The sequence below is a fragment of the Pollicipes pollicipes genome, unplaced genomic scaffold (genome assembly GCF_011947565.3).
Source record: "Pollicipes pollicipes isolate AB1234 unplaced genomic scaffold, Ppol_2.1 Scaffold_6686;HRSCAF=7923_pilon_pilon_pilon, whole genome shotgun sequence".
NCBI lineage: Eukaryota > Metazoa > Arthropoda > Thecostraca > Pollicipedomorpha > Pollicipedidae > Pollicipes > Pollicipes pollicipes.
In genome coordinates, this window is record NW_023596921.1 from 20725924 (window position 1) to 20745819 (window position 19896).

At 55.8% G+C, this 19896-nt stretch overlaps 1 protein-coding gene across 1 annotated transcript; it reads left to right on the top strand.

The window, feature by feature from the left end:
* The first annotated feature begins 649 nt into the window (after positions 1 to 649).
* Positions 650 to 19481, top strand: LOC119108040 (uncharacterized). Its single transcript, XM_037231624.1, has 11 exons — positions 650 to 817; positions 9161 to 9290; positions 10680 to 10816; positions 11038 to 11148; positions 11412 to 11566; positions 13170 to 13301; positions 14177 to 14235; positions 14306 to 14373; positions 17109 to 17256; positions 18039 to 18191; positions 18538 to 19481. The coding sequence occupies exons 1-11, from the start codon at positions 801 to 803 to the stop codon at positions 18667 to 18669; spliced, it is 1242 nt and encodes a 413-aa protein (XP_037087519.1). The 5' UTR covers positions 650 to 800; the 3' UTR covers positions 18670 to 19481.
* The last annotated feature ends 415 nt before the right edge of the window (positions 19482 to 19896 follow it).

The window sequence follows — 19896 nt, forward strand, 5'->3', positions numbered from 1 at the left end:
ATTGAGGATCAGAAGATATCCACACCACTCCCCGCATGTGTGACTTTAGAACCGCCTTTAACCAAGGTGCGGAATGATCTCCAGTTCACTGGGGATTTCGTTCGTGCGCAATACAGGTTTAACTTCTGGGCGTGGGTAATCCACGATCATTTTCATGTTTTCCCGCCGTCGGACCATGATGCACCAGTTATTATCTCACTAGTATAGACGCAAAAAGACATCAATGCGAGGTTCCAAGTATTGTACTTTGAAAGTAAGATCATGCGTTTTTCGATAGACGTGTTAAAATTGTTATTGGTGCTGTGTGCTCTGAAATAGCTGTCTGTTTTATACGCCTTGTTTTGTTGTCTGAAAGCACATACAATTTTCATGCTGATTCAGTTGTTCTCATAGGCGAGGCCGCCATCATGCGCGTCACTAGAGACAGCTTGCGACACAGCAGCCGACACAGTGGCATCCGCAGCATCCTTCCACAGAAGCGGACGATTGCGCCAGCCGCCCTGACACGTGCTGGAGCGGCGCCCGCGCCTCCCCGGCCCCAGCTGCTTCCCTAGTTCGTCGACGGCCGGTGGCGCCGCCGCCACGGTCACGTGATCGGTGCGTGGCCTCGGGCGCCGTGCCGAGCCGGGCCGGGCCGGGCGGTAGTGTGCCGCCGTCGCCGGGGGGGAGAGCGCCGAGGGATCCGACTGCCAGAAGCGACGCCCATCTCTGCCGTCCCGTACCGCTGCAGGGTCAGGAGAGCCTCCATTCGCTCGCCCGTTCATCCCGACGCAGCAGCGCTGGAGGCCAGCACGGAAGCCATGCCGGAACTCACCAGGTCAGTTCCCTGCCAGCGTCGGGCCCGTCTAGCTGGCACAAGAATCGTGCCGGGAAATGGTTCTATTTTTAACTCATGCGAACCGCCATTCACTTAAAGCTCATTGGAGTCCGCCCGCTCGAACAGAAGTCGGAGGGCGGGGGGGGGGGGGGGGGGTTGATCAATTGCCCGATTGGAAACAGATTGCAGTTTGTAGCCACCACACAGTGTTGCGAGAAACCCGCGAGTTCGGAATCCTGTCGACCGACTGATACACGGTTCAAAGCCGGGGCCCTCTGCTCGATCCTCGAAGCCCCTGCGCGAGTGAACTAGTAAACAGCGTTGGTCATACAGCCTGACGTAAGTTGCTCCAGTGCCCCGGGTGTACCGTCTTCTCTTCGGACCTCGGACCACGATCCGGGTCCTTCCCCAATAGGCCCCATTGCCCGCTGTGATGTAGGACATGGGCGCCGGTTACGTGGCCGGTATGACCGGGCGGTCTGCACGTTTGGTGTTCGGCCGGTGGAAGCATGTACCCTGGACAGCGCAGCTGGCGTCGGGTAGTACTTGCCATCTGCCAGGGCGACGCAGGGGGCACCGGCGTTTCTCGTGCACCGCGAGACAAAATCGACGACCGGTGACTGTCGCTCGGCTATCTGAGAGGCCTTGGTCGAGCTGACCCGGTCGAGCGGACCCCGTGGCCAAGTGGATGGTCAACAGCGGGTATCGGCCGTCGCCTCCCCCGCCCTCACCCCCCGACAGCGCTTCTCGGCGTGCTGCTTACGCTCTGTAACCACGCCCTGACGCATAGCATGCACCGACATAATCCGCCAGGCCGCCGTTGGCAACTGAGAACCCACGCTCCACTAGGCAATACTTCGTTTGCCACTGAGGGAATAACCGCGCAGGGTGTGTAGCGCATGCCAGTGGTTGACGTGGTGATATTGTGTGTCAGTTAAGGCAGACTAAATCCCTGCGTTGAAGCCAAATCGTCCGTAATTATGGTGACTGAATGACCTGATTTAATCCCAAAGGCAAGTTAATATCATTCGTTTCTCAGGGCAGGACGTAACACAGCTATAACAAGATAACGATTGGCTTGTAGAACGATTGAGACCTGCAGTTCACAATGCCTATCGGGATCGTCATCTGTGGAGTCAGTTACAGCCTTAAGATATCTCGGAGTGGCACAGGAACGCCAGCAATTAGAAGTTGGAGAGAACTTCATCTGAAGCAGTTAACTCCCGAATGTCACCGTACGATTCGGGTTAACTTCCATCAAGTGAGCGGGGCATGGGCTCCTGGCGCTCCTACCGCTATCTTCCATCGCAGCTCATGCGTAGGTGCAAAACAGGACATTTGACGTGTTTGTTGCAGCGGTGCGTACCGCAGTGTGCGGTGGCGCGATGGGCCCCGGCGAGGCCCGCGCGCTGGCCGCGCGGCAGCAGCCAGCTGCGTCGCTCCCTGTCCTGCCCGACCTTCGGCAGGCCCGGCCAGCGGCGGCGCGGCCCGGCCCGCGCCCGGCCGGCGCTGCATACTCCCGTACCCGTTGGCCCGGGTTGCACAGGCGCCAGGCGCGACCCCGGGCACCCGACGTCACGGGACAAACAACGCGCCGCGACGCTGCCCCAGCGGCGCCGCTCCCGCACGGCAAACTGCGCCACGCCGGCCATACCCCAGCCATGGAGGGGCGCAGTAACCGCGGCTGCATGCGCACCTGTAAACGTACAACGAGCACTTGCGAGAGTCTGAGTCGGCGCTGTTGTTGATTTGTTCTTCGTGGTAAGCAGTGGTCGGGGGGTGAAAAAGTGCCTTTTCTGTCGCTGACGAAATTTAAACTGTCTAAATTGTTGCCTGGAGCCACAGAAACCGCTGCAATATGATTCTAAATGCAATGAGTCACAAAGCAAAGGCAAATGTAATGGAATGCGGCATAGCCACCGGCATTTTTGGTTCAGGATCTCATTTGTACTTGAGTATCATGTGCTGGCCATTAAGAACTGAGTGATGGTCGAGGCTGAACTCATAAAAATTATCAGCTAACGCATTCTTAACATAACGAGCCTAGAGGCGTGTAGTTGCGTGTAGTTTATCACCAACTGGTTCGCAAAAGTGTTTTTGTCTCTGAGCATATCCAGTAAATCAGCTTTTTCAACCCATGATTGTGATCACCACTTTGGTCGCATCTCAAGTTGAACTTGGTCACCCTGGATTTGACCCACTTTCCTCTCAAAGTTGTGGGGAGTGGGATCTCCCCCTCCCAACTGAATAACAATTTACACATTCTGAACCTTTTCCGACATATCAAGATCGACCAAGTCGCTCACGTTGAGGGAAGGGAAGTGAATGTCTGGTGCACCGATCATGCCTCGGGAAGGCAGCCTCTCGAAGTTTAAGCTGTGCTGCGGCGTCTGGGTGGAAAGTTCGGTAATATGTTTGCTGGAGCAGGTTTTACCGATGAGTACTGGTATCCACCCACAGGGATGCGGCAAAGCAGTCGAACGGTTATTTCACTGTCATTCATGCGGGTGGCGGCCGTCATTAACGGGCTCCGTTCGGGACATGACGGTGGCCGCCGACGGTATGCGGCAACATGGGTTTTCCAACGGAGAAGATTGGAAAGTAAGATCTTCATTCTGTGGTTATTTGTGTTCTTTTTTGCGAGGAAAATCCCATTTCAGAACTATTGTCCCATTTTTCTTTTTTAGGCAGACAATGTTTGAATCGTCCGAAATTATTTCTGCCCAAATTGTGCGACAAAAACCGTCCCTTGAAAAATGGTGGTCGAAATCCGCGCACCTAGAATGTCGACCAACATTGGGGGCCTGGAAACCTTTGCCTTCACTGTATGCCATCGTCGTCGTCTCATTTAGAAGCCCACGCTCCTGGTTCGCTGACGCGAGACTTCGCCTACAGGAACCGTTCCAGGTTATACCGAGCTGCTCATTTTCGCCCCATCCTGTGGATAGGTATGGCGGGTGTGAACGGACCCATCAACGTTTGCAGCAGTCATAACGGGTATTATTGCTTATTGGGCATGCAAAGCAAAATGTTGCCAATGCGCAAGCATGCACCCAACAGCAAGGGTCACCAAACACCGAATTTCGGTTACTTCGCGTGCTCCAGCTGTCGATTACCACCGACACTTTGTTATATATTGATGTTTTGACGCTCCAACCCCCCAAAAGGCGTCAATCAATAAGAACGTGTCTAGAGTTTAAAAGCATCACTTGTAATTGTGGGCTGTAATTTTTCGTCCTTTTAGGCCTAGACCTATGGCAGCGTCAGATGCCTGACAGCCTTGCCTTTCGCTGAATTTTGACGGACAGCATCATCGCTTAGCTCGCGAACCAGCCGACGCCGGAGGAGCTGTCGAGCGAAGGAGCGGCGAGAGCATCGTCCTTCTCCTCTCCGGACCGCTCGAGTCTGACCATCCCAGCCCCGGTCTTGCGCTGGTCGCAGGGCGTCTACGGCTACATGCAGCCGTTGACTGCGGTCTGGCATATGGGCGTGCCTGAGCTCCCCCCCCCCCCCCCATCCGGGCAGTCAGCGGCAGTGCAGGCTAATGCCCGCCTGACCCTGAGCCGCGCGGCGGGCATCGGGACAGCTGTGCAGTCCTGCAATTGGCGCCCCCCCCCCCCCCCCCTCCACCTCCCGCCTGGCAACAACACCCGTCGCTGGCTCCGCGAGACGTCGCTGGCCGCTCCTCGCGACGGTGGGCGAGCACAGAGCTCCACTCAGCGGCCATGTCCCGCATCAGAAGATAATTACCAGACCTCGCCACTGCCGACAAATCTCCGAACCTTCTTCTAGTTCGGTACTCTTCGTGTATCCTTAGTTGGTCCTGACATCGGGCGACATGTGGAAGGTGATCATGGTTTTTGTGAAGTGCTGTGTTTTTCTAGACATCGTCCAGGTGGCAGAAGCTAAAACCGACCGACCCACTGCTCTCCACTCTCAGCAACGGGCCAAGTCCGGCCGCGTGTGTTGACATGAGCGGTACTCGTCGGTGCTATAGCCTGCAGGTGGTGCAGATAACGCGTGGACATCTGCCCACGATTGCACAGTGGTAACACATCGCCCTGGAGGTGGTATGTTTAAGGGAGTGACGGGTTTCGTTTTTGATATGGAATGCAGATTTTGCGTTTATTTCAGCTGCAAATAAGTCGGAGTACTGTTGGAGCTATTCTTGTACACTTTGTCATGCATCCGAATGCATGGAGAGCTGTCGTGTACTATTCGTGCCTTCACCCTGCTACGCAAATACGGTGGTCAGACGGCTTTGCTACTGACATGCAGCCCCACCTGACTTCCATAGCGTGCCACCAAAGACGCCTTGGAGTGCCACCAAGTGACATGTCATGCCATACTGGCATCGGAGGGGGCGCCGGTGGGCGCCAGGGCGCTGGGCATCCGCACCACCCAAGCGCCGAGAGCGCGCCAGACCGTGCTGAACCATCGGCCAGCGTTGGTCTCCTGCGCAGCTTCCGGCGGCCGGTGCGCCAGCGGCGGCCGTCGCGTAGTCCTCTCTAGTCCTCTCAGCGAGCGCCGAGGTGCTGCTGTGTGTGCTCTCGGCTGGGCGGCTGTGGCGGTGGTGTATACGCACTGCTGTGCATCACGTGCACCGATGTCAGAAATAGCCGTGAATTGCGATCATATCCAAAAATCGGGAGCGGTTGTTTCCACTCGCACATCGAGCCTTCACGTAAGAGCGAGATGCTAATAGTTCAGTTCCGTAATTGGGTTCTTTGCCCCAATGCATTTGCTGTGTCGAATACTTCCGAACACGTTAACATAATTAACCCCACGAAATGAGCTGAGAATCCGCATGGCTTAGGTTACTTGAGTCTCGTTGTTCAGGTTCGAGAGGGAAGTCATTTAATTGACCCAGTCCATTCTCAATGGAAATGGAGGGCACATGCCAAGGGCCAAACTGTGAAGCAAACGGAAGCGTTTAAAGCGAATGGCTGGGAGAAGCGTGTGCTTATCCAATGGGCCATGGCTCGTCCAGTGCAACCCTCGCCAAGCATTGGCTGATTTGTCGTGCACTTAAACACGCGAAATTTTTCCAATATTTCTTTTGTTTTTGTCTACAGGTATCGCCATGCGAGGTAAGCCACCCGTGCACTGCCCATTATAAGTAAGAAGATTGGCTAGGTGCCTCTTCAAAATGAGAGTGTGCCGATATTGTGCAGCACGAGCAATATTGGCTGTATCGCTATCGTTAAGCTGCTGTCGACTGATCGTGACCAACCGTGGCCCGTGGCGTGGTCAAGTCTTTTGTTAAGCCAACAAGCCTCAAAAGCCTGTTACATAACCCGAGATATCCACAAACTGCTTTTAAACGTAGTGCTCATTGAACAGCACTGGAGTTTTGAAGTTGTTTGAATGGAGCTGGAATCCGATTTCCCATCGCTTACATTAGTTTTATAAGTTTCTTACGATGACCTCCATTGATGACATGCCCGAAAAAGAAGACCTTGAGGACAGGTAAGACTTTCCAAAGGGACATTCGTGAAGTGTGCGTCGCATTTGTACGTTATCACTTCTAATGCTGATTTCTTCGTGAACTCCCTACATGCCCCACGAAGTCCGCAGAATCCGGTTTTCTACAGTATTTGCGCACCTCACATACCCAAGTTTCAGTGCACATCACCCATCTGCGTCATCCGGAGCGATGGGCGGCTGGCGGCGGGCAGCCGGCACTGGATGAGAGGTGGGGGGGGGGGGGGGGAGGGCGCCGGTGCGACCCTTTGTCCGGCCGGGCGGCCGGACGGTCGGACTGGCCGCCGAGCCGGCAGAGGGTGGGGCCCGGCCCGGCCGGCCGTCTGCGCCGGCGCGTCGGCGGCAATCAATACCTGGGATCACATGTTCAGAGCCTGATCGAGGCGTGTGCGCTACTCAGACGGCGGACGGCCTGTGGGTGGGGTGTACAGTGTGCGTCGGCCGTCCGGACCCGCCGCCTTCCCAGCCAGTGTGACACCGAACACCGTCGGTACCGCTGCTGCGCGTGCGGTGAGCCACCACCGGCTGCTGTAGAGCCTTGGAGCGTTACCAGACGTGTGATAGGTCGATCCAAACTCAGCGTATTCCACGGCGAGATTGGTGTGTTTGTAACTGTATAGGTGCGTCTGGCCTGTATTCCGTGCCCACCCAGGCGTCCACTTAACCTTGCAGCAGCAGCGTTTTGCTAAGGGCTCGCTTGGTACCCATGGAGTTGCCTGGCTAAACTTATTGACGAAGTAAGTGGTCGTCATACCCCATGAGGCTGCTTGAAGTTATCGATGACCCAAGTTAAATCATTACTGTAGATGGTCTAGAGCACAATGCTGGGTTGCAAAAATGTGTGTTTTTTGGGGGGTGTTAATCGATGGGACAATTATTATGTGATTACACCACACACCCGGGCCATCAGCTGTACATTTCGCCCGGCTCGGCCTGTCAGCTGTACACCTCGGCCCGGCCTGCCCCGGTCCGTCAACGGTACACCCGGTCCGGCCTGCCCCGATCCGCCGGCTGTACACCCCAGCCCGGCCTGCCTCGGCACGTCAGCTGTACACCTTGATGCGACCTGCCCGACCCGCCGGCTGTACACCCCGATCCGGCCTGCCCCGGCCGGTCAGCTGTGCACCTTAGCCCGGCCTGGCCCCGCCTGTCGTCTGTGCACCTCGGCCCGGCCTGCCCCGGCTGGTCAGCTGTACCTTAGCCCGGCCTGGCCCGGCTGTCGTCTGTACACCTCGGCCCGGCCTGCCCGGCCCGTCAGCTGGCACCTTAGCCCGGCCTGCCCGGCCTGTCGTCTGTACACCTCGGCCCGGCCTGCCCCGGCCCGTCAGCTGTGCACCTTAGCCCGGCCTGCCCCGGCCTGTCGTCTGTACACCTCGGCCCGGCCTGCCCCGGCCCGTCAGCTGTATGCTTCGCCCCGCCCCGCCCGGCCCGTCGCCTGACGCGAGCTGGCGCGCGCCAGCTGCTGTCAGCCGGAGTTCGGGGGCGCCCGAACCCCTGAACACCGGCCGCGCCCGGGCCGCGACGGCGCCAAAACAGCGCGCCATGGACTACGCCGAAAGTGGCAAGTGGGGCAAAGGGGGGCCGCGCCGACCGGCTGACCCAAATAGCTGTGTTCTAGCCATGGGCTAAACGTGGCGGCAAGGGTCCAGCCATACAGGATGTCGGTCTGTGAAGTACTCGGGACAGAGGGAAGCGCATTGTTACGTCGACCCTGAAATGCTGCTTCTTGGATGCCGTTGGTTAGAGCGGAAACTTTTGGGAAAGATCTCGTACACTTTCTCCACTTGCGTCACATGTGGATGATTCCAATAATGTTGTGCATACGTCGCTACAATGCACCACCAGTTTGCTGGTGAGGCAGCTGGCTCCTACCCCTGATCCCTGCGCGCTTGCGCGACCCGTTTCAGGGATTGGTTGCCTGTGCACCGGTATCTAGGCTATCCTTAGAACAAGCAAATAAATTTAATCCGAACACGCAATTTCTCTTGCGTTTTAGATATGTGTACCTATGGGTGAAACAGTAAAGGTTCACATGGGAAAATATCTGTATTTATGATCTCGCGGGGTGCTCTTCTGATGAAATGGAAGAAAACACATGCTGGCTTCAACTTAGGCCCAGTCATGAAGTGTAGCCCCCTCCAGGCTAACCCCGCTCACACTGAGGTCACGTTCGTTTGAACTGCATATCTGGCCTCCGGTTGACTTGTCATGTCAAGGCCGCTCCGGCCGTCCTACCAAGACGACCTTACAAGTACCGACAAACTTCAGACAAATGACGTTATAAACGACCGACGAACTTCAGGCAAACGTGGGTAGTACTACCAGTGCGGCGGTGCTTTGAACGACCCCAAAAAGTGCGATTGTTTCGTAAACGTATCTGTACCCTTGCTGGCCCCAGCAAAAAATGCGATGCATTCTAGAATCCGTCGCATCATTGGACACTGCGAACGCGGCTCGGCCCCGGTATGCCCCGTCAATGAGGGTGTCTCGTTAGCAAACATCTCCATCTTCAAGACTCAAAGCACCAGCTCGTGTCCGAGATCATCGTCTGCTGATGGAAGAGCTGACGTGCATCCCGATCTCAGCGGTGTCGCCTTCAGAACATCTCACTGGACACGAGCTCGGCTCGTCTGGCGCCTCTGGATACCGCAGTCAGCTGTCGTCACCAGTCATATGAGATTCTCGCTTCACCGAACTCTATTTCGGATGAGCGATGCTCCAGAGGTCCTTCCAAAAGTAGCGCTGATGAACCTGTGGCCTCGCCTGAGCTCCTGCCTCCGGCGTGACGCCCTCCACCGAGGTGACCTGACCTGTCACGAGTCAGCCGCGACCGCACCCATGACGTGCTGCCCGGCTCAGTTCCAGGAAGAAGCGGGGCATGCCGCTGCATCAGGTCAGCATCGAGTCGCCCGGCCCCACCATGAAGGGGTGCGTGTTCAACTTTGACGTGCCGATGCCGGAGGTGCCGCCGGCCGGAGCCCGTGTCAAGGTGAGTCGCACGCTGCTGAGGGGCGCCGGGGGATAGGGAGTCCGTCATGGTGAGACGCACGCTGCTGAGGACGCCTAGTGATAGCAGAGTCCCGTCAGGGTGAGTCGCACGCTGCTGAGGGACGCCTGGTGATAGCCGGGTCCCGTCACGGTGAGTCGGACGCCGCTAAGGGAGCTGGGGATTGCCGAGTCTCGCCAGAGTGAGCCCAAGGGGGAGGCTAGGACGGGTAGACGTCCCGGCGTGATCAATAGCTGGAAGGCACTGGCCACACTGGCGAGGGCGAGAGAGATCATACGGAAGTTACACGTGCGGAACAACGAAGCATTTTTTATTCATGGGAAACCGCCCGCTGGGCTATTGGCTGCTTAAAGTGAGATTACCTGTTTGCCCCTATGTTATGCATGGTCTCGTGTGTCACAAGGTTAACAACACGCGCACAACACTGCTCCTCTCAAACAACTGTAGGGCATGACACTAGAGTGATAGCTACCGTCGTAGCTCCAAGCTTAGTACATCTGTTACGTCTGAGGTGGTTAACGCCATTATTAAGGGGTAAGTCGACACGAAAAGGGGTGGGGAAACACGCAGACCACGACGTGCGCAAACCCCTGCCTAGGTTATATTACTAATTCAAAGTCGTAAAGGGAATGAAGTGGTCAGTTTTAAGAGAACGTGGTCAGTTCCCGTCAAGAGTTCACCACCTTAAGTTTCTTCCGCTTTCCGAGGTCTTTAAAGGAAGCGGATACATTGTGGACCTTTCATTGGTTGCAACTTTTGCGTCTCGGAACCAGGTGACCGAAATATAAAGGCATTGAAATAAGTTGAAGGCTACTCATGTATTTTTTAAACTTTGCATATGACAGTACTAGCAGGTGAATAGCGCCACTTTGAATCGCAGCGAATGATTTTAACAATGTACTTTGCGTACATCAACCATTTTCTACGTCAAGCCTACTTACCCACCAAAAAGCGAACCCCTAGTAATGATGTAAGGTAAACAACAGCTGTAGAAGCTGCCCTGCCCCTACTCCGACCAATGCACTATTGAGTGTCGCCCCACAATCCCTGAAAATGAGACAGACCGTTCCTGGTTTTTAGAGACGATAGCTCAGACTTTTGCACTTCTGTACCTAAGTCGAGTGCTGCTTAAGAAGAATATGCCGATTAGGCTAATCTTTGCCATTGCCAGGTAACAACCGTGTTTTAAGAACCGGCGCGCGCATTCCGCCGTGAATTCAAAGCGTATGTTTCACCTGCTTTCGTGGGTCACGTGACCAAGCAGCGTAACGACTGCGGGGTTTCAGCGTGACTGGTCTGATGTCCGAACGGCAGAGCGACCCGGCGCGCCTTGCGCGACGCCCGAGTGTGACCGGCCGGCCGTCGTTTCAGGTGATGTGCGCAGGCGTGTGCTACCGCTCCAAGCGGTCCATGTCGGTGAACAGCGCCGCCTCGCTGGCCTCCATCGGCTCCGACGGCTCCAGCTGCAGCAACAAGGGCGTCCGTGACACCTCGCTCTTCCCCGGTAGGCCATCACGCGCGGCCGCCGACACCGTGGACGGGTCGGGCCCTTGTTGCTGCCGGAGAGTTGTCACGCTGCGGCGCTGGGTGGCGCTGGCGTAGGCTACGCATAGACCGTATGCACTCTTGCTGTGATCGGCCGGCTGAGACACGTTTGCTGCCGTGGGTTTCGGATGCCTTGTAGACAAGACGTGATTGCCGTGTCGTAATGGCCGATTCTGCCCTTCAGGTTTGAAGTGGCCGGACAGATTGAGAGCTTCGGCGAGAATGTGGACCCGAACTGTGGTCTGAAGATCGGCGACAATGTCATCGTGTATCCCTACGTGGGATGCCCGGACGGGTGAGTCGTCAAACCGTCCATCTCTTGGCGGTTTGTGATGGAATGTAGCTTTCGTAGTGTAGCAATGCAAGTTACCGACATGACATGACTTTCCGCTCGCCGAGAGCAAAGTGGTTGTTTGCTCCTGGTCACCGATCCTCGATCGATGCTCGTTGTCGATAATGCCCTGGTCGCGGCCGACACGTGTTCCGAACCGGGCCACATGCCGGGCGCCGCTGGCGGGCCGATGATTTGACCAGGTTCGTCGGTATGGCGCCCCGCAGGTACGCCGAGTACGTGCCCGTGGAGGACGTCAAGTACCTGGTGAAGGTGCCCGGCTCGGTGTCGATGCCGGTGGCCTCGATGCTGCCCAGTGGCGGCCTGTGGGCGATGAACACTGTGTTCACCGCCCGCCAGTACGTCGAGAGCAGCTGGCCGAGCGGGGCGACTCTGGTGAGAGCGGGGCGACTCTGGTGAGAGCGGGGCGACTCTGGTGAGAGCGGGGCGAGTCTGGTGGGAGCGGGGCGATTCTGGTGAGAGCGGGGCGAGTCTGGTGAGAGCGGGGCGATTCTGGTGAGAGCGGGGCGATTCTGGTGAGAGCGGGGCGATTATGGTGAGAGCGGGGCGACTCTGGTGAGAGCGGGGCGATTCTGGTGAGAGCGGGGCGAGTCTGGTGAGAGTGAGACGTGGTCGGCCGCGGTGACAGTATCCAGCTCGCCGTTTGCGCCACGCACACAGGCAGCCGCCTCCGACACATGTCCGTGTCCGTGTCGTGTCCGTGTCCGTTTCCGTGTATCCGTTCATGTCTGTGGGAGCGAGCAGGGCCGGGACTCACTGCCAGAGTTCGGCGCTCACTGATAAGGACAGTCTATCTTATCTGATCTGTTTTGAGAATGTCGTCCGTCTTCGAGTAGTCGTGCAGCATTGTCGAACGCGCAGCAGTCTGCGGCCTCCAGTTCTGGAGGTGTTTGATGTAAGTAAAATGATGTAAGGTGTAAGTAAATGATAAGATGTAAGTAAATGATTAGATGTAAGTAAAATGAGAATTCTTGGAAAAGAGTTGACAGATGAATTAATGACAAGGGATGCTGGGAGAGGACAGGACAGAAAGAGCGACTGGGCTTAGGGGCTGCGGATGCTGGAGTGTCGGCCCGGCAGTGGGCCGGGTCAGGTTGTGTCTGGTGCCATGGCGAGCGTGCCTGAAATAGCTGTCTCTGTCCGTCCCACGCGCCGCGCCAGCCAGCGGCCCGGCCGGCCCAGCTGCAGCCGCCCCTCCCTTCCCCGGCTCACAAGCAGTGCCTGGTGGTCTAGCCGACGCTGTGGCGCGGTGGGCGGCTGAATTAGAGAGTGGTAATGGAACGATGCGCAGAGTTAGTTAGTCTGGACAGCTTCAACAACGACCGAACCGTTCAAAGAATAAGTTATCAACTGATTGATGGGACATTTATGAGTGCGACGCTAGGGACTACATATGGGATCAATTAATGGTATTCACATGGATTTGAATAAAAGCTCTATTTATTGTGATTGCACCTTGATAAAAATGCGAGTTAAAGCCAAGTCATCTGGACCATTGTTCTGTTTTAATCAGCTAAATTCCAGACTAATCGCCTGGGGCGTTTTTAAGACTAAGACTCCTTCCGCCTCTCGATGTGCGAGGACGTGTGTGCTACCGATAAAACCAGACAAAGGTGTATATCTTGTCCTGACATCGCCCTTGGTCTCGGTCCCGTTGTCAGGTGACACCAATTAAAAGCGATCACAGGTGCCTGCCTCTTGATCGTGATGTGAGATCAGGTCATGTGACCAGATTCAGAAACAATGACGTGTGCATTAGCACTTTGAAATGTACCACGGGACAGCAATGTTTGTCTTCCCGTGCAGTTGGCATGTCTGATTTATTTTGTATCGTGGGTGGCGTGCGGCAGGAGAGCCCGCTGTGGGGACACGTGCCCTCTGACCGGTGGCGTGACGTGACGTCCTATGGGCTGGCGCCGCTCGGCCAGCCGCGGCTCTGACCGGCGGCGTGCTGTCGTCGGCAGGGAAGGTGAACGTGCTGGTGGTGGGCACTGGCGGCCTGGCGCTCTGGGCCATCCGGATCGGCCGCTTCTTCTTCCCCGAGTGGACGGAGGGACAGTCGGTGCGGCTGACCGTGGCTGTGCTGCGCGACGAAGGCCCTGCAGAACATCACCGACCAGGAGGAGCACAAGTGAGCAGCGGCCGGGCCACGGAGCCGAGTCATGGATGGCGGCGGTACCAGTGTAGGCACTACGGGACAGATCCGCGCGACACCCGCTTTAGGTGGCTCGACAGTGTCGGGCAGACACGTGTGTATACGTGGATGAAGGTCCTGATATTGCGTTGGGTGTGATGACTATGATGAGCTCAGGGATATCAGCAGCATGCTAGCAACACTGTGCCAAGCTTTTGGTCAATATTTGACGAGTACTCTGGACAGATGGTGTGTTTTAGGCGCACAGATATGGCGTCACCATCGCGCCAAGTGCTTTTATGGAGATGCCATGAGGTGGGCCTTCACGACACGTCTGCTCTGACATTCTCGCCTCATCTGCCCAGGGTGGCGGTGTCAAGTACCATACATGCATGCATTCGCGGGCACTTCTTGACATGCATGCATTCGCGGGCACTTCTTGACCATCACCTAAATATTACGCGCAACACTGCAGCGTTCGGTCACAGTTTGGTTGTTTGTTGTTGCGCGCGGCAACGTTATTACTACTGGGAAAAATATCGTGTGACTTCTCTGGCGACGCTGGCGGTACGACCCAAAGGACAGTATTTGAGGCATCCCCGCTATCACCTTGTTCATTCCGTCGATATCGCACAGATTGGGCGGTATCCGCCTCATGTCGCGGCGACGTGCCGTGTCGAGGAGAGGTGACCCTTGCTGTGCCCGTCTCTGTCGCGCGTCGCCTCATGTCGCGGCGACGTGCCGTGTCGAGGAGAGGTGACTTGCTGTGCCCGTCTCTGTCGCGCGTCGCCTCATGTCGCGGCGACGTGCCGTGTCGAGGAGAGAGGTGACCCTTGCTGTGCCCGTCTCTGTCGCGCGTCGCCTCATGTCGCGGCGACGTGCCGTGTCGAGGAGAGGTGACCCTTGCTGTGCCCGTCTCTGTCGCGCGTCGCCTCATGTCGCGGCGACGTGCCGTGTCGAGGAGAGGTGACTCATGCTGTGTTCGGTTGTCGCAGCGCCGGCGAGCAGTTTGAATCGCCGGGGCTACACGGGCGGTACGCTGCTGTCCTCTGTGCAACCCGTGCACTCATCTCACATGCCGTGTGACGCCACCACTAGTCTAATGGTGTTCCCCTTTAACCCCGCACTGGAGCCGGACGACTCACAGCGTGTGAGGGAGTTGTTTTTGCTGTGCTGAGCGTGCGTGGGGACTGGGAACGGCGGCGATAGCTGGCTGGGTTTGCAGCCATGGGCTTTGCCGGAATGCAGGACTGGGGAGGGGCTAAGGAGTCTCCTCAACGTGTCTGCAGGGGGCGAGGGTCTCCCCAAGGGTCACCGTACGAGTTGAGGGGGGGGGGGGCTATGCGGGAGTTTCTGAAGCCAGAAAATGGTTCATGCAGGCAACGGACGAAGTACGTTATATATTAGACGCCCCTTAATACGTTTAAACAACTTTAATCGAAAAAGAATCGATTGAACGGTTACCAGCTGATGTCGGTTTTCATCCAGTGAAAGACACCAGCTATGTGCGGGTCAAAAGCTGTTTTGCTGACTTAGAGAAAAGTGGGCGCGTTAGCCACACGTTATTTCTTCTGAGCACCCTTAAATGGCAAGTACGTTAACATCCACTTTATCGGTCTTAACTTTATGCCCACCACACCATGGAAAAGAAGGGACAGTTATGCCGCTTTTGTAATTTAGCATTTCGTTTAGGGGTAAATCTGCACTAGGTGTAACGCAGGTGTGGCCTAAAATAGTCTTATCTTTTACGATATATTCATACCCTGCATTAATGTAAACCGAAATGACCTGGTGATGCAGAGTTGCTGCTCTCTTCGATAGCTGTTGAGTGTCGCGCAGGCGAACGCCAGTTTCGGCTCGTTGGCCGGCTAGTGACGAGTCCTCTTTGCGAGTCCGTAGCACTGCTGGCTGCTCAGTTTTATATCATCTCCCATGTACTTGTATTGGCGGCAATGTTTTTACAGGACTGCCTGAGCTGGTTATCATACCCAGCTAATTTTAGCCGAGCTTCTTGTGTACCACCTTGTTTGAATGCGCCTACGCATATCCTTTCTATAAACTCGTTTCCAAGGACTTGTCTTGTTTGGTTCGAGTGCCTGCTGAGCAGGGCTCGTGGATTTAATCCCGCACCATAACCCGGGCTGCGCCATTCCGGTTCATTCGAACGTTTCGTCATGTGTGGTTTTCGGCCGAACTGGAGTAGCGGAGTGGTATTTGCTTACCGTGCAATAATGTAACGCATCCGCCCCGTGCCAGGTCCCCGTGGGCAAGACCAGCAATATTGTTTGAGATAAAGTCGAACAAATTCAAACGTGCCCCAGTATTTGATCCGTGGCGAGTACCTAGCGACAGCTGCCGGCGATGGGTCGGGGTCTCGGTGCAAAGTCCAGTGCGATAACAAATCCCCGAGCCTGGGTGTTGTTTGCCATGCTCTTCAGAACTAAACAAGGCTCTAGTGGCTCGTCCAGTGTACCATTCCACTTTTGAATTGGTTTGTGTACACACCAGCGCATAGATAGTTGGCTTCGCTCGCCCTTCCTCCCTTGCGCGGCGATGGCAATCCCACTGTTTAAACGCGCGACCCACGTCATGCATTCGTCTCTCGCCGTCATCTTAAGTGTGACCGTCCATCCCTACACATGTTTGGTGAACCGCTATTCGGAACCGGGCTTGTCCTATCCCAATCGCCCGTCGGTGGCCTGCCGCAGTGTCATGATCTGGCCGTGGTTCGGCTGGGGTGCTGGTGCCCAGGAGCACAGGCTTCGCGTTACATCGTGTCAGGGTGCCGCCATCGACACCTCCCTGCGGCCAGAGCTTCCTGGCCGGGCTCACGCGCTCACTTACCCCCCGGCGCCAAATCTACCAACGAGCATCGCTGCACATTACCAGCGCCGTTGGCCGGGCTCATACGCTCACTTACCCCCGGCGCCAAATCTACCAATGAGCATCGCTGCACATTACCAGCGCCGTTGGCCGGGCTCATACGCTCACTTACCCCCGGCGCCAAATCTACCAATGAGCATCGCTGCACATTACCAGCGCCGTTGGCCGGGCTCATACGCTCACTTACCCCCGGCGCCAAATCTACCAATGAGCATCGCTGCACATTACCAGCGCCGATTGGCCGGGCTCATACGCTCACTTATCCCCCGGCGCCAAATCTACCAATTAGCATCGCTGCACATTACCAGCGCCTCGTATGCACAAGCAGTATTTCGGTCGTGATATCTTGTGATATCCTGCAGTCTTGTAGTATCCTTTGCTACGTGACAATTGAGGGCTTGATTGATGTGGACTAACACCTTCCATTGTAGCAAGAACAAAAGGTGTCGTGATTAGTAGAACTAATTGTTTCAAAATGTTTCTGTAGACTGAAATAATCCGTATGCAGTTCGTCCGTTCGCTGAAAGCCCTTTGTGCTTTAGCTTAGAAAGCGTAATGTGTTTGTCCCCTCCATCTGTTTATAGCGTTGGCGAAATGAAGATTTAAAACATGCTCATACACATTCTGGCTTGTCCCCACTGTTGTCTAGTAACATGAAGGATCATGTTTATTGAAGGAGGTAGTCGAATAAGGGATATTTGTATTTGTTCCTAGTAGTGTCAAGTAAATCAATGATTCCCTGCCACAACGGTGAGGCCAGTGTCCCGAGGGCCAGTAAGTAACCACTCACCTGCCACCTTGCGGGCTGTTCTTGCGCCGGCCCCCTGCCGGCTCCCCGAGCTGGTAAGCGCGTGCTGACGGCCTGGCGCGCCCCCTCTGTGGCCAGGCTGAACATCGTCCAGTGGAGCGAGGACTGTTACGAGAGCCAGCTGATCGAGCGAACCATCAACGCCTGCGAGGGCCGTGTCGACCTAGTCATCGACTTCGCCGCCAACCCGCGGTCGCTAAACCGTTCCCTCAAATGTCTATCCAAGGTAAGTCGCAACGCCGGCGGCGACGGCGCATGGCGCCGAGCTGCTGCTGATGTGGGTGGCAGGTTTTGTGATGTTATAATTTTGTAAAATTTGCCACCATTTTATTTAGATGTGTGGATTGGTTACCATATAGCCAGACCACCCCTCCTGTCGCAACCTGCAAAAATGCAAATGATCCGGTTCAGATCCCGCAGGGTGTCATGGAATCAACGTTCAGCTCAAATCTCCATACAAACGCGGAACGCTCATTTTAAATGACCTGGCCCCAAATTAGAAATGCGCATGACAAGGAGACTGGGTCACAGTATGTCCATACCCAGCGCGCACCAATCCCCTGTCGTTATTCTAGCGCCACATTGTCCGCATACTCATGAAGGCGCGGAACATCCCAATTTTTGGCCGGCTTTCACACAACCCCGCAAACGCGACGCGTGTGCACGACCAAGGCTCCATGCTTATTACTTTCCAATCATTTGTCCCCGTCCACCGACCGGTTTCTTACAGTAGCAGCCGGCAGGTAAGTCACTTTGGCGGCGACGACCGGCGGCCGGTCCATCGATGACTGTGTTTGTCTCACAGGGCCGTCGGCCGGGTCGGCGCGTCCTTTTCGGCAGCAATTTGCTCTGTTTACCTATCTTTTGTGTTTGGGTAGGCGCTTTGATTCTAATTCGTATACACATATGCATATATATGCATATATATAAAAGTCAGCACCAATGATCATCACTATCTGTTGTCACGAGTTAGCTTCACACCTGTGTGACGGGTGCGGTGGTGCCCAGGGCGGCGTGATCGTGATTGGAGCGGAGACGGCTCAGCGCTACGTCAGCCGTTTCGAGAGCGTGGCCCAGGCCAACGAGCAGACGATCGTGCCCGTCGAGATGGGCTCCCTGGACCAGCTGCACACTCTTCTGGATCTCATCGCTACCAAAAAAGTAGGACATTAGCCGGTCATGAGGTAGCTCAGTGCGAAACTAGCACATGTTTTTTATGTTTTCTGCCAAGATGGTGTACATTACTTGTCCGCTCAAAAGTCCTAAGCCTTCCCCGTCGCTGGTGATACAGTCTCGTTTCTGTTTGGTCATTCTAGCTCAGTTTGCAGCGTTTTCGCAGACTGCAAGGTGATCAGCAGTGTTAAATATTCTGGTGCACGGCTGGAGCAGATTGATGTGTTTAAAAGCCAGTATGACAGCTGCTAAGATGTGTTCAGCACGCCGCGGCCCCGTACGATGGCGTTGTCCTCCGGCCGCCTGCGCTGATCCGCTGACATGTCCCGCCCAGGTGGAGCCTCCGCCGTACAACCTGTTCCCGTCAGAAGAAGCTGAGTCCGTCTTCATGAAGCTGGGCCGCGCCAAGATTCACGGCCGCGCCATCCTGCACTTCGAGACGATCCCCGACGCGCCGGAGACCTGAGCAGCGCCGTCTGTGGGTCCGGGACGACGCGGACAGCGTCATCTGTGGATGTGGGACAAGACCGACAGCGCCATCTGCGAGGCGGGCGTGCTAGCGACGCGCCGCGGCACGGCCGGGCGGGCAGCGGCGCTTGTGGCTTGCGTTTGGCGCCGTGCACAGGGCCGGCTGGAGCCAGCCGCTATTTATCCGCATCGAGGACTTTCAGTAGCGACTCTGTGTACCTTATTCCGATTGGGTGTAGTCTTGCGAGGGTGTGACCGTGCACGGAGGCGTCCGCGCGTGAGGCGTCTGCCTCCGTATGAACGGAATGGGACGGTGACGGACGGCGTCTGGCTGGTGGCGCCTTGCGGTGATGGTGAATTGTCGAGAGGACAGAGTCTTGTAACGGCAGAAAGACGTAAGTTTGCGTAGCAATCGATGTCTGCTTGCTAAGTGCGTGCGCTTTGTTTTGCGCGCGTTTATGCAGGTGAACCGGATTCTGCCTGCACAGCTTCTATTTGCTTTGAGTCTCAACAGTGTATTAGAGTGTGCGCTGACTCCTTAGAACTAACCTGGGCGGCAGTTGTGCAAATGGGACCGACTGAAGCAAGCGTTAGGAGCTGCAGATGTGTACTGAGGTAGGCAGTAGGTAGTTGTTAACGCAAAATTCGATGGTCCTGTTGCCGGAATGCTACATTTTGGCGGATAAGATCATTACCCAACTTCATATCCGGTAGGTGCCATCGAAAATCTGTATTGCAAGGCATCGCAGCGAAATATATGTCGTAAGTGAATACTGATAACAAAATAGAATGAGGCGCACGGCAGGCTGAGCATCTTTGTTTGCTTTTTTGCTTGGCGAGTAGATCCGGATCTGAGCTGGACGGATTAGGTTTTTGAATGACTCGCACGGCAGAAAAAGCGGGCTCATTAACTGAGAGTCCACCATAATCCGTCAGAAAGCGAAGTGCCTTCTTCTCTTGCATTGAGAATGGTCAAAGCATAGGGAGCCAGTGGCAGACGCGTCCAGTCTTCCGGCGGTTGGGTAGAAGCACGACCGGTATTAAACCTTCACCAGGGTGGTACGTGTTCCGCTGAGAGGGCCACGCATTCTGACTCCGAGCGCGTGGCTTTGCTCACTACCGCGACCCCGACCAGCGAGGCATGGCTGAGTGAAGCACGATTATGACCCGGAGCAAATGTGGCCCAACATCTGCATCCATTTGAACTATGTCTATTACGATTACA

Excerpts from the sequence above, each read along its gene's own strand:
- LOC119108040 (XM_037231624.1), top strand. Across the intron at positions 13,302-14,176 it reads GGCTGTGCTGCGCGACGAAG|TGTGCCCGTCTCTGTCGCGC; the intron begins GCCCTGCAGAAC and ends GGTGACCCTTGC. Across the intron at positions 17,257-18,038 it reads CCCTCAAATGTCTATCCAAG|GGCGGCGTGATCGTGATTGG; the intron begins GTAAGTCGCAAC and ends GGTGGTGCCCAG.